The 26,102-nt window shown below is 40.1% G+C and overlaps 1 protein-coding gene across 1 annotated transcript in view; it reads left to right on the top strand.

The window, feature by feature from the left end:
- GUCY2F (guanylate cyclase 2F, retinal) overlaps positions 1–26,102 on the top strand; it is a gene marked incomplete at both ends in the record, with an annotated part of 84,920 nt that overhangs the window by 6,027 nt on the left and 52,791 nt on the right. The window contains 4 exons of the mRNA XM_082609314.1: positions 4,863–5,164; positions 16,115–16,469; positions 19,957–20,041; positions 24,348–24,444. Of these exons, the coding sequence (XP_082465440.1) occupies positions 4,863–5,164; positions 16,115–16,469; positions 19,957–20,041; positions 24,348–24,444 (839 nt within the window). The remainder of the gene's footprint in view (positions 1–4,862; positions 5,165–16,114; positions 16,470–19,956; positions 20,042–24,347; positions 24,445–26,102) is intronic.

The following is a 26,102-nucleotide window of genomic DNA, read 5'->3' as shown; positions in this document are numbered from 1 at the left end:
ACTTGACATCCTGTGTTCCATGGTGTATAAGTTAGCCCTTCCATTTTTCTCTCTTAACTTTTGGGCCCACTGATGAAATTCTTTTAAGTGCCTCAAGGTAACAAGTATCGCCCCAGTTTTCCTACAGTAGTAAGAATAGTGATACTGTAATACTATGGCCAAGAGCCTTAGTGCTGATAGGGAATTTGGTATACAGTTTGGTATAGATAAATGTAAGTAAATGTAAATGGTGAAAGGACAACTTGCTCTCTTGAATGGGTCCACTATCAGTAATGATATAATTATTGAAGACCCAGCCCAGGAGGAAATCTCTAAACATCTAGGCTTCCTGCGTTTAAGAGGCCTTACCTGCACAGCAGTTTAGGAAAAGCTGAAGAAAACATACGTTGCAAAGTATGGAGAAATATTAAAAACATAAGCTGGGCAGCAATGTGAAGGCAATAAAAGTACTTGTAATAACAGTTTTACTGGGTATGAAAAAACACGATCTGATGCAGATAGAATGGCCATTGAATGTAATATGTGTGTGACAGCATGCTGAGCTACTTGGACCAGTTTGACACTGGTGGCAGGTAAGTAAGTGGTGGTCTCAGAACTTAAGGCCAAAAACATGTGCAGTGTCCTCAGTCGATAGAAATAGCCACACATCGTGTACTACAGTGTTCTTGAAGTGTGGTTTGAGGGCCTCCTGCACTGAATCACACTTTGGGCCGGTGATTGGGAAACATGCAGATTCCAGAGCCTCCCACCCTCTTTTTATGTATCCATTTTATAGAGTGCATGGGGGAGAAATGAGGGGAGGAAGGTGTGACTCTACTTGTTTCAGAGTGTGGCCAGATGGGGCTGAATCCTGGGGGAATGTGAGACTTGGGATAAAGCACACTGTATGCCCCCCTCCTCCTCTGGCCTGCTTACTCTCCCATCTCTCAACACTTGTTAACACAAAATAGGTTAAAATGAAGGTTAGTGGTAGATGTCACAAAAGGATTAAAATGAAAATTAAGGACAATAGAATGGAGGGTTTCTGTGGATTTGGAGCAGTATTGTGGGCTCACAATATGAATATGACTCCTAAGAACTTCTTCAGCAATAGCTAGTGAAACCATTTTCATCTCGCAAGGTGTGAGACTGGGCTCAGGTTCTTCCACCAAGCACTCCATAGCCAGTAATCTGGGAGAAATAAAATTTGCTTTTGGAGAAACATAGTTCCTCCACCTTGAGAAGGTATTGGATAGAGTATTTCAATATAGGAAGAGAGGTAGGAATGGAGTGACTTGGGAATTGGCTTCTCCTAGAGTTAGACATTTCCTGCTGCTAGCATTGAGGGTGAAAGAGAGGGTCCTGAGCAGCCTGCCATAGTGGGTACCACAGTATGAAGACATAGCTTCTAGACAACTCAACTGGGGCTCAGGTGGCTCAGAGAAAGCACTGATATCATATCCTAGTGAGATGGGATCTCAGGAGGATGTATCTCCTGGTCCTTGTTTAGGCTATAGAGTGGCTTGACTGTTAACAATCAGGATGGAAACTTACAAATTAATATTACTCAGTGATCACCTGTTGACCCAGGTCTTGTCAAGGATTTAAGGTTTCTGTCCACTAATCCTTTCCTGACAACTTACAGGTAAAATCCCATTTTAATGAATGTCATTTTGAGATAATAAAGCTATTTAGTAAAATAATCATGTAGAACAGATGCATCTACAAATCCCTATTGACAAAGCACTCAATCTATTAAATTAAGATGGTGCTGTTTGAATTCAGTATTTATGCTTTCTGTTTTAATCATGTTCGATGGCAAAGTCTTACCTTGCAAAAAATAGAGTAGCTTGTGATCATTCCCTCTTGAGGCTTCCATTTCATCATCTGTAAAATAATGGGGGAGTAGGACAGGCTAGATGGTCTCAAAGGGTCTTTCCAGTAATAAAAATTCTGACTCTGCCCAAAATGTCCTCTGTGTGGGCCAATGAAAGGAAAATTAAGGGGAGGGTAAGGTCTTGAGCACAGTTAATGACACTAAACATTAAACACAGGCATGTTATTATCTACCTGCCCAGCAAATATCCCTTCGAATTGTTCCTCCATACTAACAATCCAAAATGCCCATGTCTCGCATCTCAAGGAACCCACAAAAGATACCCAGATACAAAACTTCTCTTTCTGAAATTGTTTCAAACATTCATTGTTCATTGGGTATATAATGTGTACCAGGATACAGAAATAAAATACAGTTTTTGACTTCAAGGAACTCATGGTTACATAGTAGAGGCTGACATAAATAAATAAGGGCAATGAATTTTGTAACTGCCATGACAGAAGTTCAGTTCAGGGTACAGTGGGGCTCTAAACCAGTGTCACAAGTTGGTACCCTAGTAAAAAGAATGGAAGATGGAGATCTGTGTGCAGGAAGCTTATTGGGGGAATGCTTTCAAGGATAACACCTGTGAAGGAGAGGCGGCAGTAGGATTGGAAAAAGAGAAAAATTAAACTGTCATGCAGTCACAACAAAGGTCCCAGCCAGTCCCAGTGGGAACTCTGGAGCTGGGGTGGCCCTTCAGTGTTGTCCAGAATTAAGGAGTGTTGGCCTTTATGCCTCCATATTGACCAGTCATTGGGTACAGGCAGATACAGAGAAAGGGGTGCAATGTGATAATAATTGTTTAATAGCCAGTTTATCGGGGGAGGAGGGGAAAGCCCTGATTTGTAGCATTTGCTAATTTCCATGGTGTTATAACACCCACCATGGCCAATTTCAAGCTACCAACATGAAATTAACTAGTTCATAATATCCCTGAAAATGTAACCATAGTCTCTTGTGAACCAGCACAAGCCAGCTCCCAACACACTACTGTGGTTCTCCTCAGCTGAGGGCAATTCCCTGAGAGGTATCGGCTATTATCTCCAAACATTCCCAGCAGCTAGGAGAATGAATGCTTCATTCCTGAGGGTTGCATCTGACTGGCACACTGCAGCGCCCAATACATGTGGTATATGTTAAAATATTTGCTGTATTTCAACCAACACAAAGCACTTAGTTCTACTTAACATTTCCCATCCAGGGAAGTAAGTTTAATATTCCTTTAAGTTAATTAAATGACTTTTATCTCTGTTGGGTAACCTTGGTCTCATAATCTAATCTCTGTTTTTGTAGAAGATCCCAATACTGACCCGCTTGCCAAGGATACTGTTGGAAGAACTGACCAGCTACCCGAAGCACCTGACTAAACTCAGTTTTTCCCCTCAATGGACATGTTACTGAATTAATTTGACCAAAGTGATTCATGTTTAATGGTGTAGCCAAACTTAGGGAGTTAGGGGCCTTCGGTTCTAGTTTCTCTTTCTAAATCCAATCATTGTCTTGTTGGACCTCTCTGTCACTCCATTTTCCCATCATACAATGTGTGATTATGAACAAGAGAGGCTGAATTCCTTGTGTGGCTCAAGAACTAGCTCCAAAGATATCCCTAGAGTATTCAAAGGAAGGTTTGCACATCAGAATACATGTAGAACCTCTCAGGGTAATTATATTGAAGGAGCTAATGGTCATTTGAAAATTCAAGTTATGGTGTGTGTGTGTGTGTGTGTGTGTTTGGTATCTAAATCAACTTCATAACTTACTAGGTACACCTTAAAAAATAAAGGGTACCATCTCTGGCTCAAAGGGGAAATTTTCTGAGGGTATCTAACAAGTGCAAAGAAGGTTTTTGAAAATAGATGAAGCAATATGTAAATACCAAAGACCAGTCATTGAACGTAGTTTAAGCATACTCAGTTCCTGAGATTAAAGGTTCCATGTAAGCATGTATAATTAATAGTTACCAAAAGCAGTAGGGTCTTTGCCTTTCCTCAAGGAGCTCAGAATACTTGCCAGGCATTATCTAATTAAACTACTCAATGTACCTGTGAAATGCATTGGAATCTACATTTTAAAGATGTGGGCACTGAAGCACAAGTGGGCTTAAACTAAACTCATTTTGCATGCCAAAGGCAAAATTGGGTACAAGACTTTCAGTCTCATGATCTAGCTGCCATTCTTCAACCGTGGCCTCCACTAATCCACTCTATTCTAGCATAGCCTTTCCAAACAACATAGTTTCATAAGTCTAGGAAGAATTAAAGTGAGTGCAAAGTAATTCCAATTATAGGGAAGTTGGATTTTTAAAAATTGAACATATCACCCGTAATATTAGTAGCATTTATAGCAGAGTGTGAGTTAGTACCATTCATTGTCTATAATGGCTTGGTAAGGGTGGGAACAGTTGGTCAACATCTGTTAGAATGTATGTCTGTAGGAGGTAGGCAATAAAAAGCAACAGTGGCTATGGGAATATCACCCATCTTCTCCCTCTAGCCTTCTTATTCTTAGGTATAATAATAGCTACCACTTATTGAGCACTGCGTGCTAAGCCCATTGTATGTATTCCCCCTTCAGTCATCACTACCACCCCATGAAGTACATATTTACTATCTCCATTTTATGAATGAGGCAGAGAGAGGTTAAGTAATTTACTTAAGGGTATACAGCTAGTAACTGGTGATGTTAGGATATAAACCTAGGTTTTCCAACTCCAAAGTCTCTTCATTATGCTACCTCCCACTTGCTATATTTCTTTATTCCAGTCTACTACCAGTCTCTGCAGCCTGTAGACGTGTCTGATTTTTCCCTATTGCCTAATCAGAGTCCCTGAAATACCTCAGCCTTGACTCAGGGTTTCAACATCTTGCTCATCTTAAAGACATAAGATAGATATAATTTACAAATTGGTTATAATACAATTATTTGTTTCTCCCAGTCTGTAGTTTTTGGTACCATATTTTACTAACATATTGCTACCATAACCTCCCTGCTTTGTCGGTTTCAGTAATCATCATGTGTATGCATTCGACCTTGATTGGGGGAGAGACTCAGACTCATCTCTTGGAATGGGCTCATGATCTGAAAATGACTGATGGAACCTATGTCTTTGTTCCCTATGACGCCCTGCCCTACAGTTTACCTTATAAGCATACCCCCTACCAGGTTCTAAGGAACAATCAAAAACTCCGGGAAGCCTATGATGCTGTGTTGACCATTACAGTGGAGTCCCAAGAAAAGACCTTCTATCAAGCCTTTATGGAGGCAGCAGCTAGAGGTGAAATTCCTGAGAAGCTGGAGTCAGATCAAGTAAGTGCAGATTCACAAGTTAATCATGAACAGAAAACCTCAAAAATCAGGAAGGTAAATATTTTTCCTATCAAGTGCCTCTATTCCATAGGAAACTCAGTCAACAGCAGGCAACCACACACAAATTAAAAACACCTTTTGTGTGCAGAAAAAACTTATAAAACAAAGATACATTATTGGAGTTTTTGTTTGTTTGTTTTTTTGTTTTTATCTTCAAGCGACCTGCAATGATAACATATACAGCCATGAAGAAGAAATAAAATGTGTTTAAGAACAGGGAAACAAAACTTTAATATATACTAGTGCCATTCAAGGGAGCCTAGTAAAAAGAAATCTTGTTTCTCACCCGAGTTTGGAACCAATTCAATAGGAGAGCTGGTATATAGGAAGATATTACCATTATTATTGATAAAGCTAGTGCTGGAGAATGTGGCTTCTGTCTATATGCATTTGAGTTTCCCAGTATTGAATCTAGGGGTTGATCAGACTTCTCCATCTAGTTACCAGCATTGCTGGACCCCTATATTTCTGCCCCGTGAGGACATGCCTTTTGTAAAATGTCCAGCCTGAAAGAGCATAGTGGAGCTTACTCCCAAGAGAAAGAATTTAGGAAGGCTTGGGCTACACATGTTTAGTTCTCCTTCCAAACTAACCAGTCAGATTAAGTCACTCCTTTGTGGAAGGAATGAGTAAGGGGTTGAAGAGGTCAGGTGTTTTTTGTTAGTAGAGCTATCTCTATATGAAAGGAATCATTTGGAACTGGGAAGAATTCTTCCCTAATAATATACAAGAAATAATATTTATGTATGTATAGATGAATATATGTATAAACATATTTCAGATCAAATCACAGCCATTTGAGGGCTAGTGGAAGGAAAAGCAGTGGGGACAGGATGAAAGCAAGGAAATGAATGGACAAGAATAAAATGGACCAAAAAATGGACAAAAGACAAAAACAAAGAGGGAAAAATACAAAAGAGACAAGGAATATGAGAGGAAGAGGGGAAGGCCAAAGATAGTTAGATTAGAAAAAATACAGAGAGGGTTCTTATAGGTTAGAGGCCAGATGTAGAAGGCAGTCATTTTCAGAATGGCCCATCAATAAGTTTAAAAATTCTAGCATTTGCTAACATATTGTATTACTTATAATGCTCTGTTATAACTAATACATTAGTTATAATGTATTAGTTATAACGTTCTGGCTGTAACTAAGAGACAGCTCAACACAAAATGGCCCAAGTAATTGTTTTTTTTTTTTCAAAACTGGAAGATATGGGGGCTTTAGGGTCAGTTAATTCAGCTGCTCAGTGAGTGATGTTATCAGTGAACCAGGTTCTTTTCATCTTTCCACTTTATAATCATAGTATGCTAGATTGCCCTCCTGATCTGGTTCTTCTCCTGATCCCAAGATGACTGCTACAGTTCCAGACATCATGTCCAAGTGCAACTGTCTACAGACAAAAATGGGGAATGTCCCTCTCTTGTGTCTCTTTTTAAGAGTGAGGAAATCTTGCCCAAATGCTCCTCAAGCAGACTTCTCCCCACACTTTCCTGGTCACAATCGTGTCCCATACCCATACCCAAACTAATAATTTAGAAAGAGGAGTGAGACCATCGTGACTGACCCTATGGCTGCTGGAAAAGTGTGCAAAAATTGAAATTCCATTAGCAAGGAAGAAGGCTATCAGGTAGGCTGGTGGCTGTGCCCAACACTCACATTCTCCATTATCCTCTCCTTTTTGTATACTATTTATTCCTTTATCCTGTGCACTGCCTCTCTATCTGAATAAATGATTCAGACGAAACTTAGGTTTTCTTATCTCTTTCTGTCCTGAGTATTGATAACAAAGATTTTGCAGATTCTTGTTCTAATAAAAAAAAGTGACCAGCAGAGATATTAACAGTGTTGGCTTTAAACTTTATTGCCACAGGTATGTTTGTAACAAATCTTTCTTTTAGGAGACACACACATGTTTAATTGAAAACAATTCATTGATTTGGTCAAGAAAGGCAAGAATCCCTCAGACTGCTAAGAATGATTGCTCAAACCAGTTGTTTGGTATATTTATAGGCAAGCAATCATATGGTGAATTTTTGTACTTTTTATTCTATGATATGGCATCACATAGATACAAGACTAAGTCATCTTTTCACTTTAATCACAGGATTGAGGGAAATAGAAAGGTGTGTGTGTGTGTGTATCATATGTATGAGCAGATATTTTGATACAAAAATTTCAGACCTTCTACTCTTAATGTTTGATCCAATCTCTGAGCTTGTGGAAAACATAAGGTAATTAAGGTAAAAAAAGATGCCATTAGTGTGGTTGCTAGGCAGCCTGCATGCTACTTTAGACAAGGAAATAGAGAAAGTGAAAACAAAGACCCTAAAGCTTATTTAAAAAAAAAAAAAGCTTTTTTGGATACATTTCCACCCCCACTTTGCAGGTGCCTTGGCTTTACTTTCATAACCAAAGAATGATAGAAGAGTGAGACAATTATTTTCACATCTCTGATAAACAAAACCGCCTTTTTTCCTAAATTACCTTGCTAAAAGGTACGCGGGCCTCTCACTGTTGTGGCCCCTCCCGTTGCGGAGCACAGGCTCAGCGGCCATGGCTCACGGGCCCAGCCGCTCGGTGGCATGTGGGATTACTCAGTTTTGGACATTATTTGTTGACTTCCCATTATAGTTGAGGATTGTTAGCACTTATATACTTCCTTACCCTCCTTCAGACCCTCAATATAGTTATGTCACAATTTTTAGTTAAATTCATATTTTGTGTTTTTAATATTATACCTGTCTAAATATCATTCATAGATGATCCATGTGGTATACTATGGTAATAATTCATTTCAAGTATAACTTTTGATTTTTACTGGAGTTAATAATTGCTTTATTTTTTAATTTGTTTACCTTAATTTGGATTTCTAAGTCTTTCTGTACTGTCTGATAAAGCTGTAGAATCCTCTCAAAACAATTTTATACACAGTAAAATCTGTTAAATACCTTATCAATTTCATTTGTTTTTCCTGTCCTCCTATTCCAATCTAAACTTGTTGTTCCCTAAGGCTGCTGTACAGCTGTTATGATAGTATCTGTCTTTTCATCACCCTGGAAATTCGCTTTCTCTTTCTTCTGTGCCGGATTCACTATTCATGACTCTCATGACTCCCATTTTCTTGTTTACTCTCTCATTTTGGTTGAGCGCATCCTTTAGTAGCTTCTGAGAAAGGTATACAGGAGGTAAACTTTTGAAATTTTGCACTGAGAGTCTTTATTCTAGCTTCATTATTGATTGATAGTTTGATTAAATATGTAAATCTAGGTTAAAAATTATTTTCTATTAGCACTTTGAAGACATGGCACATTGTCTTCTTATTTCCACCGTAGGTGTTGAGAACTCCAAAGTCATTCTTATTCCTGATCCTTTGAAACAACCTGTTTTCACTCCTCCTTATCTCCCCCGGAAACTTTTAAGGTTAACTCTTTATTCCTGAAGTAATGAAATTTCATGATTATGTCTGGGTCTTTGACATGTACTATGCTGTATATTTGGTGGGATGTTTCAATCTAGAAGCTCATTCTGCCTAGAAAATTTTCTTATGTTATTTTTTTTATAATTTCCTCAACAACATTGTCTTTGCTCTTTCTGAAAATATTATTAGTTGGATATAAGATTGCCTGGGTTGATTTTTTAATTGTATTATTAGTTCTCTTGTATCACCCATATCTTTGTTTTTAGCTTTTCTTCCTTGAAGAATTCCTCAATTTTGTGTTCTGACTCTTTTACTGATTAAAAAAAATTTTTTGCTATCATACTTTTAAGTTCCAAGAATTGATTCTAGTTGTTTGATTATTCTATTTTGATAGCATCCTGGTTTTGAATATGGTATTTTCTCATATTTCTCTGAAGATATTCATTATCATTTCTTTGAAGTTTTCTTCTGCTCTTTGTGTTTTCCTCAGTTCCTAATTTTTCATGCTTCTTTGTTTTGGTCTTTCTATTTAATCTTGGAAGCTTTCCTTAAATGTCTGATAATCCTGGCTATCTGTATGTTTTTAAGTGTGAAGCTTTAAAAGGAGGATTTGAAGGTGTATGTACATGGTGGTTATGTTGACCTGTAGGCTTCAGTATAGGGCAATTGGCTTGCCAGCTGTTTTTTTTTTTTTTTTCTTTTTCCCAATACCTGTAGATCTTGCCTCTTGAGCTAGTCACTTTCTTCAGAGAAGAATGTTTCAGTCTCCTTCCTGGGAGTTGTAATCCTGGTTGTCACTATTCTAGGAGCCATGCTGGGGGAAGTAGACTGGGATTCTCATCATTAAGTATGAAGACTTTAACTTCATCACTCTTTTTGTATGGCCCACCTCACTCTCACTATCATTTGGGTCAAGTGTCCCAGCTCTGGAGCTGCTCTGAATCAGTTTAACCTGTTTCTTGCAGAGATCTGGTTCTCCTTTGTAGAAATGGGATGGCAGAAGTCTAACTGCTCCTTACACAGACATTCAAAGCTATCTCTCTTTTTGTGCTCTTCCTAACCTCCACTTCTGTACACAGTGCCTCTAATTCCTAAGCCTTTCCAGGATTCACAGGGAGCAAATCTGCTTGTTGCTTACCAATATTTCCCTCTTCAGATACTTAGATTTAATCACCCTCCACTCTGCTAAATCAGTTACCACTCCTGTAGCAGCTTTCTATCTTCATATTCTGTGTCAAGATTATACTTGTTTTCTAGTGCCATTAGATATGGTGGTTTATTGTTTCTGTTTCTTGTTCTCCTTGTTGTTTGGGAGTGATGTTTGAGAGGAGGAAGAGAGTGAAGGAAAAGAATCTTGATTTTTCTATCTTTAATTGGGAAGTCATGAAAGGAAAAAAAGAAGTTACAAAAGGTATATATGATATTCTTTTATTGGTGGGTTTAATGACAGTCCATGAATTAACTTAGCATTTATTTATTAAGCTCAGATATAACATGGTAGTTAAGAGCATGGGCTCTGAAGGCAGACCGCTGTAAACTTACTTAAGCTCTCTGTATCTTCTTTTCATTATTTTTAGATTGGGAATAATAATAGTACCTACCTCATAGAGTTGTTGTGAGGATTAAATAAGTTAATACACATAAAGAGCTTGCCTGGCACCTAATGATTCCTCAATAAATGTTTTTCATTATTATTGTTAATGTTGTTATTTTTATTATTATGATGGCCTTGGCACTCTGCTGGTGATATAATGGAAAACAAAATAGAAGCAAGATCTTTCCTCCAGTGAAGGGGAACAGTTTTACCATTTCAGGGTGCTAAGGACACTGGGTCCAAAACTGGCACTCTATTACATATTTGTGACAAATTCAAGACTGAGACAAGGGTCTTGAACACTAACTTCCATGATGATATTACCAGAGCCCTGTGTTCCTCTTCTTAAATGCAAACAATAGCAGCTATCATGTAGTCAGTGATTATTCTGCACCAGGTAGTTTACGTAAATGATTCCAATGAATCCTCAGACCAAGCCTACAAATTAGGTATTATCAACTCCATTTTATGGATGATGAAACTGAGGCTCAAGGTAACTTGTCCAAGGTTATACAGCTGGTAAGTGGCAGAGCTGGGATTCCAACCCAAGTCTACTACCTGAAGTAATACAACCTGACCATTTAACCATACATTAACCTTTAAACAAAATTACATCATGTCCCATGTCCAGTGCTTTACTTAAAGTAACATTGCTAAGTGACTACTACTTTGATTTGAATGGGTATTTGATTTGAATGGGTATTTGATTTGAATGGATTGTTTTCCTCTGATATAGGAGGTGATAGGGCTTTATGAGGACCTGTGAAAAGAGAAAAATAAATCAGAATGGAGAGATTGGGGGGGTGGGACATCAGTGAAAAACTTCCTAATTTGGTCTCAGCATGATTGGGCAAGGATTATCACTTTGTACCTTTATATTTTGGCACCAAAAGACTTCTGAAATAAGGTTTTAGTTCCTGCATTCTTCTCTTTCACTGTATTCCCAATGCTTGTTTTCAATGAAATTCTATTGGCTACAAATGCATATTGCTAGAACACACATTTTGGATATTTTTTTCCAAATGTGGCCTTATTTGGCTAAGCAAAATAAATCCTCTGGATTTCTCAGCCAGCCCGGGGGACCTTAATCTCCTACACCAATTGTTTTCCATTACCATAAATATGGGTGCTTGGCAGGGGGATGCTAGGCCGAAGGCAATGTGCTTAGGACTGGAACATTCCAGGATGAGGCCCACTAGACAGGTTGTCAGAAAAGCTTGCCTGCAGCTCACAGTGGCTACAATTGTCTTTGTACTGCATTCTATATAAAATAGGAGTGTTATCTTCATGAGTATCATATCAAACAGATTAGGCTATTAGACATTTTTTGGCTAAGTCCAAGGGTTGAGATCATGCGTTATTGGAGGTACCACCTTTAATAACAAGAAGTCAATTACCCTTTGGCTTCTTGGTCTCTGTATGCACCTGGCTTTTTGTTCAAAGGTGATGTTGCCATTTTGTCCTTCAAGTGGTGCTTTCCAAGCCAGGTGTTTTAATGTACACTTCCAAGGACAAAATTCTTTGGAAACCCATTTTGTGTCTTTTAAGCACAGTAAATCTGAACTGATGATAGTCAACTTGATGACACCATGAACCATTAAACTGAACAAATTCAAATATCACTGCTCCTGACCCAGACCTTGTTCTCTTGGATACAAGCTCCAAAAAAGCCTAGGGTAGAGCTAGCTAAAGTCACTGAATAACAATGAAAGATAAGTTTCAATTATCATTCATTTATTCACAATTCATTCATTCATTCAGGCTCAGGTCTATAGAGCACTCCAAACCAACAGACTGAGTCATCAGTGGTTTCACCATTCTGGCCTGTGATATAACAAGGCCATCTGCCTGACAGAAGGTCTTGCCAATCCTGTCTTGCTTCTTTTTTTTTTTTTTTTTTGCGATACACGGACCTCTCATTGTTGTGGCCTCTCCCGTTGCGGACCACAGACTCCGGATGCGCAGGCTCAGCGGCCATGGCTCACGGGCCCAGCCGCTCCACGGCATGTGGGATCTTCCTGGACCAGGGCACGAACCCATGTCCCCTGCATCAGCAGGCAGACTCTCAACCACTGCGCCACCAGGGAAGCCCCTGTCTTGCTTCTTTAGGACTATAGTCAGAAGCCAAGACAGAGGGTTGTAAAGAGTGTCCTTACTTTCCTTGTCCCATCCTCTATCTCTTTTTCTCATTATTTGCAGCAGTTGCAAATACAGAGCTTTTGTTACCAATGCTAACAGAGTATGCCTTTGGCTTATGGGAAGGGGCAATTGCCATTGCTGAAAGGCACAGCAGGTAAAATGGCAACACAAACCAGCTAGAACACAAATCTAAGGCCTCACAGCAAGAGTGGGGCATAGTGACAGCCCCTCTTTTGCACCCAAATGCTGTTGCTACAGCTATGTTCTTTCCTAGCTTCAAGTCCCCCTACCATACTTTTGTGGCTCTGCACGCACGCACGCGTGCGCACTCATGTGTGTGTGTATGTACACGTGTGTGTGCGGTATGTGGTGGAGGCTGGAGAATCCTGAAGAACAAGCTTCAGGTTTCATTCATCTTGGGGAGTTGCTGTCAGTCAGCTCTAACAGGGGTCAATCCGAGAGCACCAAGGGCAGCATAGGCTGCAGCTGAAAACTCTGTGTGATGGGTCAGCTCAGAGGTGAGGATGATGTTTTTAAGAGTTTTAATCTTTGCTTTTTGTTGTAGGTTAGATGCAGTCCCTTTCCCAGAAGGCTCTGTGCCTTTCAAAACAGAATACTAGCATTCTCCCTGCTCTCAGGGTCTTGCTGCCCTGTGGTTTTTTACTCATTTGTTTTACTAGTATTGATTTTATACTCTACCTTCCAGCCTTCACTTATTGTCATAACCTACCAAAGCCCCAGAAAACAGGCAGACTCTTGCAGCAACCCTAAATACAATTAAATGGATCATCTGAGAATGTCAGGAAGGGGAGTTAGTAAAAAACCCCTGAAGGGACCTCAGTGTGTGCTAGGCAACTAAGTGTGGATGCCTTAGTGGCAGCACATGTCATCCATTCACCATGCCTATATCTATAGTGTGTGTTAAAGCAGGGTGGTGAAGGGAGATCATTGGAATAAAACACAGGAGACTGAGATGTTGATTTCTGCTCTGCTATTAGATGCTCTGTTACTGGGGCAAGGTCTTTGGCCTGAACAACTGGAAGAATGGAGTAGCTTTTAACAAAAATGGGAAAGACTCATAAATGGAGCATGAAGATTTGGGGTAAAGATCAGGAGTTTGGTTCTGGGTACACTGAAACTTAATATTTAAGTAGAGATACCAAGTAAGCAGTTGACTATATGACTCTGGAATTTAGGAAACAGGTCATAACTGGAAGTGTAAACCTGACATTTATGGCATAGAGTGGTATTTAAAGCCATGAGAGCAGAAGAGATCACCAAGCGAGTGAGTGTAGATAGAGAGGAGGACCAAGGACTGAGCTGTGCAGCACGCCAATGTTAAAAGATCAGAGAAATTAAGAAGAAACTATAAACAAACCAAACAAAAAAGTCTGCAAGCTCAATTTGCTCCCTGGACTAGATCAAGATTTAGGAAGTTTCACAGGAGTTTGGACTAGAGGAGACCACAGAGAACATCTATTTCAATCAAGAATGCTAAAATAAACTAAGAACCAAGAGACTTGGGTTCTAGTCCTGATTTTATGCCTAGGTGAGTGACCATGACCACTGCAGGACATCTGATCCTGTCCCAAATATCCATAAGACATTTGGTCCACACCAAAAAGTCCTTGATATTTGGTCTTGACCAAAACGTCCATCAACATTTGGTCCATAAGACATTTGGTCCATGCCAAAAGTTCCTTGATATTTGGTCCTCTCCAAAACCATTTGGCATGGACCAAATATGCTCATGGACATTTTGGGTAGGACCAAATTTCCAGGACCTTTTGGTGTGGACCAAATGTCTTATGGACATTTTGGATAGGACTAAATATGACCAAATCTCAAGGACATTTTGGCATGGACCAAAATCTTATGACTATTTTGGACAGGACCAAGTGTTTGCTAATCGACCTTGACAAATCACTTAACTTCTTTGGGTCTCTCTTTCATATCTAGGAAGTAAGATAGCTAGACCAGATGACTCCCAAGGTTTAGACATTCATGATTCTATATCCTCATTTTAGAGAGGAAGAAACTGAAGTCCAGAGAGAGGGAATAAGTAACTCACCCAACATACTGGCATTAGGAAAAGACCCCAGGCCAGTGTGTCTTCTTCTATACTGTTGGTCTTGAACCCTGTATGAATTTTAGAATCCCTGGGGAGCTTTTCATAATACTGATTACTGGGTTCCTAACCTAAAGTGTCTCATTTTGTTGGCTGGGTTGTGTTTGGCATTAGTATTTCTGACATTCCTCAGGTAATTCTAATGTGAAGCCAGGGTTGAAAACCCTCTGCTCTACATTTACAAGGCATGGCAGTGTTTTGCTAGCTGCTACACCACTCTGCATCTTGACTTGTATTTCTAACACAGAAATGTTTCACTCAATTTTAAACCCTTTTATTCAGATGCAGATTGTTACAGGAGGATAGCTTTCTAGACCTTGTGAAACCAAAGTAACAAGTATCAGCTTTCCATGAAGCTCAGTAAAATGGCATGACCATAGCTTTCTTGAACTCCATCCTAGAAGTGAAATGTTCTGAAAAGCCACGAAGCCATGGCCAGTGTGGGAGGAAGCATGGATGGATCATTTGCTCTTCTTCCCCACCTTTTTGGAAAAAGGATACAAGGTTTGTTCCAAAAATAAACTTACCAGGTTAATGAGCAGGGTATCAGACACAGGACACAAATGCTGTTGCTTTTACCATATTTATATGAGAGGAAGAGTCATGCTGTCCATTGTAGCAGCCTTGTTGCTTTACAGTGGCTTCTCACCAAAACTTTGCCACTTTGCACAGCAATAGGATATGGGATTTCTTGATTAAAACCTACTTTCTCCATACACAACAACATTTGGCTCTGTATTTGTGGGTGTGTGTGTCAGTGTGCATGTCTGCATGTCTGCATGTGTATGAGTTGGGGTATATGTTTAAAACTGTATTCTAGTGTTCACTTTCTCTGGGGAGCATGTGTCTAGGAGAATAGCCATTTTGAACTTGTTCACTTTCTCTGGGGAGCACGTGTCTTGGAGAATAGCCATTCTGAACTAAGTCGGGACAGACCTGGACTGTGGAGGCACATTATTTATAGTCTTACCACATACACCTACCACTCTAGTAGTGCCAACCAAATGATTTTACCAGGCTTCCCTGGTGGTGCAGTGGTTGAGAGTCTGCCTGCCAATGCAGGGGACACGGGTTCGTGCCCCGGTCCGTGAAGATCCCACATGCCGCGGAGCGGCTGGGCCAGTGAGCCATGGCCGCTGAGCCTGCGTGTCCGGAGCCTGTTGCTCCGCAACGGGAGAGGCCACAACAGTGAGAGGCCCGCGTACCGCATGATTTTACCCTGCATAATGCCCTAGTAATTGACCTGGTCAATTTCCTTTGTGTGCCTCTTGTCTATTTCATACTATTTTTTTTTTAGTGCCCTTTATAACTCTAAATCACTATCTTAGTTTAGGAGCATAAAAATATATTGTGTATGACTTGATTTGCTCATAAAATTGTCATATTTGATATATTTAAAGATGTGAAGACCTGGGGGAGAAAAACAGAAAAATTCAGGGGAGAAACCAAGCAAGTCCTGAGAAACAATTGTTTTTTCCCCCCCCCCCGGGTCTTCATAGCTCACCTCCACTCAGACATGCAGCCCTTAATAATGAACACAGGCTTGGAATACACTCTGAGATTGCTCTAGGGTGACTAGGGCTCAAGATAATTGTAATTTTTAAAAATAGGTTTCACCGTTGTTTGGAACCATCTACAATTCAATTTACTTTATCGCACAAGCCATGAATAATGCTATGAAAGAAAATGGACGGGCTAGTGCTGCCAGCCTGGTTCAGCATTCCAGAAACATGAAGTTCTATGGATTCAACCAGTTGATAAGGACAGATTCAAATGGAAATGGAATTTCAGAATATGTAATCCTGGACACCAACTGGAAAGAATGGGAACTCCACAGTACTTACACTGTGGACATGGAAACAGAGCTCCTACGATTCAGAGAAACCCCAATTCACTTCCCTGGTGGCAGGCCCCCTCAAGCAGATGCAAAATGCTGGTTTGCAGAAGGGAAGATCTGCCAAGGAGGTAAGGAATGGAAAATCAATGGTAGTCAATTTGGCTCAGCTTGGGTTACAGGGAACCTCTTTAGGAGAAGGCATATTTTTATATTGGGACACTCATAGAATCAATCATTTGCATTTAGGTGACATAAACATCTTGGCACTCTACATAGTTAATTTAAAATAATAAGGACAATAATATTTGATTTGCAACCTTGAATAACCATCCACAATTTAAAAGCCCCCCCACCTGTTTTTAAAAGGATCCCACTCCCAAAGAGGTTTTTCTAATAAGAGGAAGGCATGATGCTTTTTCTTGGTCTTTTGTAGGCTGTGATCTGTGACTGTTCCCCCTGCTAGAAAATTCACCTGTCCTTCCCTTGATGTATCCAAATCCTTTCAATCAGGTTCCACCACAGAAATACCATTTTCCACCCTCTCCTCTCTGAACTCCTGTTGAACTAAAAGTCTGTACCTCACAGCTTAGCACAAAATTGCTTTTCAGTTGTTTCTTGTGTATTGATTGTGTCTCTTCCTCCCAAATGGACTGCTCCTTGAGGGCAGGGACCAGAGCTAATAATTCTTTTTTTTTTTAATTTTATTTTATTTTTTTGCTTTATAACAAATTTAATCAGTTATACATATACATATGTTTCCATATCCCCTCCCTTTTGCGTCTCCCTCCCACCCTCCCTATCCCACCCCTCCAGGCGGTCACAAAGTACCGAGCTGATCTCCCTGTGCTATGCGGCTGCTTCCCACTAGCTATCTACCTCACGTTTGGTAGTTTATATATGTCCATGCTGCTCTTTCACTTTGTCACAGCTTACCCTTCCCCCTCCCCATATCCTCAAGTCCATTCTCTAGTAGGTCTGTGTCTTTATTCCTGTCTTACCCCTATGTTCTTCATGACATTTTTTTTCTTAAATTCCATATATATGTGTTAGCATACAGTATTTGTCTTTCTCTTTATGACTTACTTCACTCTGTATGACAGACTCTAGGTCTATCCACCTCATTACAAATAGCTCAATTTCATTTCCTTTTATGGCTGAGTAATATTCCATTGTATATATGTGCCACATCTTCTTTATCCATTCATCCGATGATGGACACTTAGGTTGTTTCCATCTCCGGGCTATTGTAAATAGGGCTGCTATGAATATTTTGGTACATGTCTCTTTTTGAATTATGGTTTTCTCAGGGTATATGCCCAGTAGTGGGATTGCTGGGTCATATGGTAGTTCTATTTGTAGTTTTTTAAGGAACCTCCATACCGTTCTCCATAGCGGCTGTACCAATTCACATTCCCACCAGCAGTGCAAGAGTGTTCCCTTTTTTCCACACCCTCTCCAGCATTTATTGTTTCTAGATTTTTTGATGATGGCCATTCTGACTGGTGTGAGATGATATCTCATTGTAGTTTTGATTTGCATCTCTCTAATGAGTAAAGATGTTGAGCATCCTTTCATGTGTTTGTTGGCAGTCTGTATATCTTCTGTGGAGAAATGTCTATTTAGGTCTTCTGCCCATTTTTGGATTGGGTTGTTTGTTTTTTTGTTATTGAGCTGCATGAGCTGCTTATAAATTTTGGAGATTAATCCTTTGTCAGTTGCTTCATTTGCAAATATTTTCTCCCATTCTGAGGGTTGTCTTTTGGTCTTGTTTATGGTTTCCTTTGCTGTGCAAAAGCTTTTAAGTTTCATTAGGTCCCATGTGTTTATTTTTGTCTTTATTTCCATTTCTCTAGGAGGTGGGTCAAAAAGGATCTTGCTGTGATTTATGTCATAGAGTGTTCTGCCTATGTTTTCCTCTAAGAGTTTGATAGTGTCTGGCCTTACATTTAGGTCTTTAATCCATTTTGAGCTTATTTTTGTGTATGGTGTTAGGGAGTGATCTAATCTCATACTTTTACATGTCCCTATCCAGTTTTCCCAGCACCACTTATTGAAGAGACTGTCCTTTCTCCACTGTACATTCCTGCCTCCTTTATCAAAGATAAGGTGACCATATGTCCGTGCGTTTAACTCTGGGCTTTCTATCCTGTTCCATTGATCTATCTTTCTGTTTTTGTGCCAGTACCATACTGTCTTGATTACTGTAGCTTTGTAGTATAGTCTGAAGTCAGGGAGCCTGATTCCTCCAGCTCCATTTTTCGTTCTCAAGATTGCTTTGGCTATTCGGGGTCTTTTGTGTTTCCATACAAATTGTGAAATTTTTTGTTCTAGTTCTGTGAAAAATGCCAGTGGTAGTTTGATAGGGATTGCACTGAACCTGTAGATTGCTTTGGGTAGTAGATTCATTTTCACAATGTTGATTCTTCCAATCCAAGAACATGGTACATCTCTCCATCTATTTGTATCATCTTTAATTTCTTTCATCAGTGTCTTATAATTTTCTGCATACAGGTCTTTGGTCTCCTTAGGTAGGTTTATTCCTAGATATTTTATTCTTTTTGTTGCAATGGTAAATGGGAGTGTTTTCTTGATTTCACTTTCAGATTTTTCATCATCAGTATATAGGAATGCCAGAGATTTCTGTGCATTAATTTTGTATCCTGCAACTTTACCAAATTCATTGATTAACTCTAGTAGTTTTCTGGTAGCATCTTTAGGATTCTCTATGTATAGTATCATGTCATCTGCAAACAGTGACAGCTTTACTTCTTCTTTTCCAAGCTAATAATTCTTATACCCTCCAACCACCCAACACAGTTGTCATCCCATGAATACTTGCATTTGATTGACTGATGGAACTCCTCTAGTTTGTGGAAGAGGGGAAACTCCATCCAATCTCTGAGAGCCAGAGGGGAAATTTGGAAGGATCTATACTATTCCTATGCAAGTGTACCCCACACCCTTCTAAAACCAAATGCATCTATTTGAAATAGACTTCAACTTCTATTTTGTTTTAGCATGACATACCCAGCTACCTCTTTACTTGCCTCATCATATATTTCCCTCTGAAATCTTAGTAATCTATCCAGATACTTAGATTTTACAGAGGACAATTTACATCCTAGTGAAAACATTAATTATCAAAAACAGACTTACCCCTGAAGGACAAGTGTTACGTTTTTCATCTATAACTCACAAGGTCTATGGCCTCAGGTGAATTAAAAAGGTCTTTTATTTTATGAAGCCAACATAATACCCTTCACAGGTGAGCTAACATATTTATTCTCAAGAACTCTATTGCTGTCCAACTTAAATTAAAGTACTCAAAGTTTTCCATTCGTGGACTTTTTTTTCTCCAAGAAACACCCAGGTCAGCCTTAATTCATGTGATTTGTTATTGTCAGAGTGGTGAGTGGTTTTTCTTCAGAACAGTGAAATTGCTTTCTGTGTCCATAAAGTCAACAAGACAGACTGTGCTGGAGAAAAATAGAATTAAGTTAGGTAGATGTAGCTTGATTTTAGAGTCACCAGAAAGCACGAGGAGTCGCTCAGTGGTGCCCTTTATTTACAGCCTCTTTCTGATGCCATTCTTCCTCTTCCTCTTCCTCTCTGCAGGCATAGACCCTGCCTTTGCTGTGATGGTCTGCCTTGCCTTGCTTATAGCCCTGCTGTCTATTAATGGATTTGCTTACTTTATAAGGTACATTTTTTTCTTTTTGTATATAAAACACAAGCCCATTATAGCCTTGTTAATATTGATTTCTGGGAAGTCATGTTTCAGTACAATTGCCTCATTACATGACCCACTGATTTTCTTTTTTCCGTAGTGATTTACCATCCCTACCAGCCCCATTTAGAGTGAAGTGTTTTCACGATGCCAAGAATAACTTCCTCAGCTGTGTTGTCAGTGTTGTCGCCTGTGAGTAGATCTGGCTCTCAACACTATCGTGAAATAAGAGAACTAGTACCTTAGGGCCTGCCTACTCTCTAGCTGTGCTCCCTTTTCCACTGGCAGAGTCTCCTATAAGCACTTCCTTCCTCAAATGGTATGGACTGGGATATTTTAACAAATTCCAAGAATTAGGCAGACTTTGGCTAGAATCTAAGATTTAGGAATAATGGTATTAATTCACAGGACTGCAGTGGGGATTAAATAAACTGAAGCAAGTATTGTACCTAGAACAATACCTGACTCACAGTAGGTGCTCAAGAAACAGTAAATCTCATCTCCTTCCCAAGCACGTGGGACTCTCCTGCTGATTGTTGGGAGCCCAGGATCCTCACTTTGACAGTAATCTCTTTTGCCCAGGGTATCATATTCCAGATTTTTACTGTCCTTCTTCCTTGGACAAAAACTATCCTAGCTGATCATCAACATCATCAAGTCCTTATTTATCTCCCTCAGATCATTTAATACATGAGCAACTACTCTGATGAACTAATTCAGGATCAGGGATAAATGGGTGAAGATGGCTTAATATGACACCTCTTTCTTATAATCTTTGCATTTTAACAGTTGGATCCTCCCCACATTAGGATGATTTGGGAAAAATGAAAAATGAAATCAGCCATACCCCTCCCACTTTACCCTTTCCACCCTGCAAACCACACCTTTGTTATCTCTTTGTGGGTGGTCCTAACAACAATATGACAAGAACTTGGGAGGGATTGGAGTGGAGCTATTCTGGAAAATTCCAAGAAAAAAAGTGTCTAGAGTGTATTAAGTAGCTGCGTAATTTTTTTTTTTTTTTTTTGTGCGGTACGCGGGCCTCTCACTATTGTGGCCTCTCCCATTGCGGAGCACAGGCTCCAGACGCGCAGGCTCAGTGTCCATGGCTCACGGGCCCAGCCGCTCCGCGGCATGTGGGATCTTCCTGGACTGGGGCACGACTCGTGTCCCCTGCATCGGCAGGTGGACTCTCAACCACTGTGCCACCAGGGAAGCCCCAGTAGCTGTGTAAATTTGGACAAGACACTAAATCTCTCTTGGCCAGAATTTTCTCATTTGTAAAATGAAGGAATTGGATTAGATGATCTTTAAGAGCCCTTCCAGCTCTGATGTTCTAATGAGTCTGCAAAATCCTGGATTGAAACTATAACAGGTGTTACTCTTAGTGTTAGAATGTTAGCATCGCTATGAAAAAACACTATTACCCATCTCCCCAGTATTAGGAACTTGATAAAGCCACACAAAGTAGTAGGTAGCTTATGCATTGTTAAAGCACACTTGATAAAGACAGTAGTGTAGTTCAAAGGAAGTTTTTCTTTCAATTTCTATGACTGTGACATATCTCTGCTCAGAACAGAAATTTAATGTCTTTAGCTGCTGCCAAAGAATAAAGTATTTAATTAACATCATGAGATACTTAGTGAAAATAAATGCCCTCCAATCAAAATCTTCCCCCTCTAGGGAGATTTGAAGAGTAATAGGCTCTGGTTCCCCAATGCCAGAAGATGCCATGGCAAGGTGGAAAATGGAGTCACTTAGCTGTTTATTTGTCAGTCCCCCCCACACTCTCCCCCAAATGACTGATCTCACTGGTCTTTCCCATGGAATGGACTGGTTTTTTGGGCTTAGAGTGAGCCTAACCTGCAATTCTCAGGAAGGGAAGGAAAAAAAGAAAAAAAAAGTCATGGGGGGGTTGTTTGGATCTTGTGGGCTGAAGGGCAAAGAAGACTGGAGAGGAAAATGATTGGAGAGGAAAATGAGTTTGAGACAATTGGTACTTCAAGTGGTCACAGAAACCTCAGAGATGGGAGAGAGGCATATCATTTCCCAGAGTCACTTGGGCCTTGGTTCTTCAGTTAACAAAGCACAAAAGATGCCCTGTCTCTGATGCCTTCCTCCCTCTCTCTGCCCACCGTGGCTGCAATCAGAAGAGCTGAGCGGCTGATGAGTTTCTGTAATAGATGGTGATTACTTGCAGGAGAGTGGCTCTCTGTTCCTTCCTTTTCTCTGTGTTTTGATTGTTTAAGTTTTTTTTTTCTTCAGAAAGAAAGACGTGCAAAGAACCCAACCACCCCAAAACAAAGGATTCTTTGAACTCCTCCTTTCTCCCTACTCTGAACCAGATTGCCTCGCCTTTCTATAAAGCTCTCCCGTGCTCTGTAATACTAATGATGATAATGAAAATAATGAGCTCTTATACTTTCATAGTGCTTCGCGCTCTTCGGAGCACTTTCACATATATTATCTCATTTGATTTTCAAAACAACTCTATAATGCGAGTAATGCAAGGACTATTATCTGGCTAGATAGATGAGGACACTGGGGCATGAAGAGGTTAAATTATTTATCCAAGGTAATCTGGCTAATTAATGACAGAATCTGCACTACACCCCAGGTCTCTGGATTGAGAGTCCAGTTTTTTTTTTCTACTAGAGTGTATTCTGTAGCATGATTATTTTTACAGGTGTGCTTGTTTTAAGACAATTCACTGTGCATATGAAATAGATAAGTTAGGGAGTGATGCTTTACTTTGCCAAAAGATTCATGTGCTCTACCCAAGAATTCACTACAGGGCTCTTTTAATTTTCTCTGCAGGGCAGCAGCTCCCACAGTGATAAGGGACATATTTGTTGGCAGACAATTAGAAACACATTAATTGTTTGTTTACAAATCAGTAGAATCACTGAGAAAAACTGTCTGGGTTGCCGGTACTTAAAGCTACAGTGACACTGTAGACTTCTTAGAGCAAGTTGACAAAGCATTTTCATTCAGTGGTTGTTTTCCCCATTCTGGCTGTCGGCTTTAATACATTCCACAGGGTGACCATTAAGGGGTTGTGGAAAAAGTGAAGCCAAACTGTAGCTATCAGAGCCCCCAAGCCAAAACAGAACAAAACAACCACATGGACTAATCCAAGGTTCCCTTCAGGTCCTCAGGTTGCTCAGTTAGCTCAACTGAGGACCCACCTGGCTGTGTGGGTAGGCATCATAAACTCCTATGTGTCTAGTAATTGATTTGTAAGAAATAATTGCATTCACTGCAAATTAATGGGCATGTTTGGAGAGAATCAGGTTTAAACTGTGAGACAAGAATCTTTAAACAAGAGACCAATTCAGTCAAAGGAAAAAAATCTCAGTCAGCCCACTTGTTTGGAATCATGTAGACAAAGCAACCAACTGATTGAATTTTTCCACTTTTCAACCTGTTGCTTTGGCAACATACAGATGCAACTTTGCAAGACAAGTGGTCTTGTGGGCAGAAATCTGGGCCCACAGCCAGACACCAAGGATTCAAGTCCCAGCTCTGCCTCAGGCTATGGGATCTCACATAATTTTCTTAATTTTGTTTTGTTTCTTTAATGTGTTTTTTGTATTTGTAAAATGGAGATTAATAATCCTTGGCCTTGGTATTATCAGAATATATACTATGGCATATGAGAAAAGGTGTTGAGTTCTTTAAAAATATTCAGAGGTGGTGTTTTGAATGTACCCTTGATGTGGAATCACTGTTTTATTAGTCTGAGATACCATCCCCATGCAGCACTTTCCCTTTTGATACCTCTTTAAAAGCATTTTCACTTTTCTCTTTTGGTCTTTCTAACATTGCAAGTTATGAGGACCAGGCTCGTTCTCTCTCTTTGCTGTGGATACTGTGGTAAACATCTATGTGTGGTTATTCTCTCAATTATCTTGTGTGTGTGTGTGTGTATATATATATATATATATATATATATATATATATATATATATTTGTGTGTGTGTGTGTGTGGTACGCGGGCCTCTCACTGTTGTGGCCTCTCCCGTTGTGGAGCACAGGCTCTGGATGCGCAGGCTCAGCGGCCATGGCTCACGGGCCTAGCCGCTCCACAGCATGTGGGATCTTCCCGGACCGGGGCACGAACCCGTGTCCCCTGCATCGGCAGGCGGACTCTCAACCATTGCGCCACCAGGGAAGCCCTATCTTGTATATTTTTTTAACTTCTATCATAGGGCAAATTTACCCCTGGTTTGCAAAACATTCAGCCCCCTGTGACCTTCTGATTGTATGCTTGTTTCAGACGTCGTATAAATAAAATCCAGTTGATTAAAGGACCCAACAGAATTCTACTGACTTTGGAGGATGTGACGTTTATCAATCCCCACTTTGGCAGTAAGGTAAGGAGCATCCCTTTCTCTTACTGCACGGCCCAAGCTGGCATCCACACGCCACAAATAACTATTGGGCAGTTGGCATGTAGCTAGCCTGAACTGAGATGTGCTGTAAGAGTAAAATACACGTTGGACTTAGAAGACAGTATAAATGTAAAATATCTCATTAAAATTTTAAAATATATTAATGACATGTCAAAATGATAATACTTCAGATATATTGGGTTAAATAAAGTATATTACTAAAATTAACCTCATCTGTTTCTTTTTAGGTTTTTTAATGTGACTACTAGAAAACTTAAAAGTACATATGTGGCTCATGTTACATTTCTATTGGATAGTGCTGTCTTAGTTTTGAGAAAGTGATGCAGCGGACTTTGAGCAATAGTGTAGCTTTGCCTTCATATAGCCGTTTTTTGTACATTTGGACTCAACATGTGATTGCTAGTTCCTCAACGGTGGAGGTACATCTTTTTTGTTTTAATGTTAGCTCATAGCACCTGATGTGGTGCTGATAGTGTAATAGGTGCTCTTAAAAGTGGTGAATGAATCAACTAGTGAAAGAAAGGTAAGTGTCACCAGGTGTTCTCTTCTGATTGTGATTGTGTTGTAATTGGCTATTTTCACTGAGTGCCTGCCACTATGTCCTGGCCTTGGGCTAGGCTTTGTAAGAGATGGCATGTAGTCCCTGCCTTCATGGAGATTACAGTCAAGTCAGAGAGACACATCATACCGTACGAGTTGGTAGATGCCATATTGCACAAAGGACACTAGAAATATGGTAGAACTTAAGAGGAGATAGATCAGTGGAGGAAGTCTTCTCAGAGACCCAGCACCGAATCTAGGTCTTAAAGAAGGCGGGAGAGGATTTGTCTAGGTCCCAGGTCACAAACTGGTAACCACTTTTGTCTGACCTTTATGGTTTTAAAAAATTGTAGCCAGAATTTTGGAATTGTGAGATTATACATAGAAACCTGGATTTCTGGGTGTTCTTTATAGGTTGGAAGATCTATCAACTTTGGGCATCATTGTGGCAACTGGCTGAAACTCTTCAGTAGTTGCCATTTTGGGAAGAATTTGCAAAAACGATGTCTGCAGTTTGACACAGTTCCCATCACTCTCTATTGTCTTATACTCAACTTATTTCATCAATTTATATTACCTGCCTCACCCCTATAGGCCTCCTAGGCAGAGAAAACAGCACAAACAAGAGCTTGGAAAAGAAAATGTGTAGGGAAGAGGTTTTTTTTTGTTTTTTTGTTTGTTTTTTGTGGTACGCGGGCCTCTCACTGCTGTGGCCTCTCCCATTGCGGAGCACAGGCTCCGGACGCACAGGCTCATCGGCCGTGGCTCACAGGCCCAGCCATTCCGCGGCATGTGGGATCTTCGCGGACCGGGGCACGAACCCGTGTCCCCTGCATCGGCAGGCGGACTCTCAACCACTGCGCCACCAGGGAAGCCCTAGGGAAGAGTTTTGTCCAATGCAGCTAGTAGTAGGAGACTGTGCCTCTTTGTACCCAGTATATATGGTCAAAATAAAGACATTAGTCTTTGCAAATTCTTGTATGGTGCTGGCAGGGTGTAGGGAGAGGATTCCCACACCTCACATTGTTCTTATGTGCTATTTACTTTTGCTACACCAGCATACCAGATCTGAGAATTAA

This window comes from Mesoplodon mirus (genome assembly GCF_964341445.2).
Source record: "Mesoplodon mirus genome assembly, chromosome: X".
Classification (NCBI taxonomy): domain Eukaryota; kingdom Metazoa; phylum Chordata; class Mammalia; order Artiodactyla; family Ziphiidae; genus Mesoplodon; species Mesoplodon mirus.
Note: the sequence above shows the minus strand (reverse complement) of the source record. Positions and strands in the feature narration are given on the sequence as shown.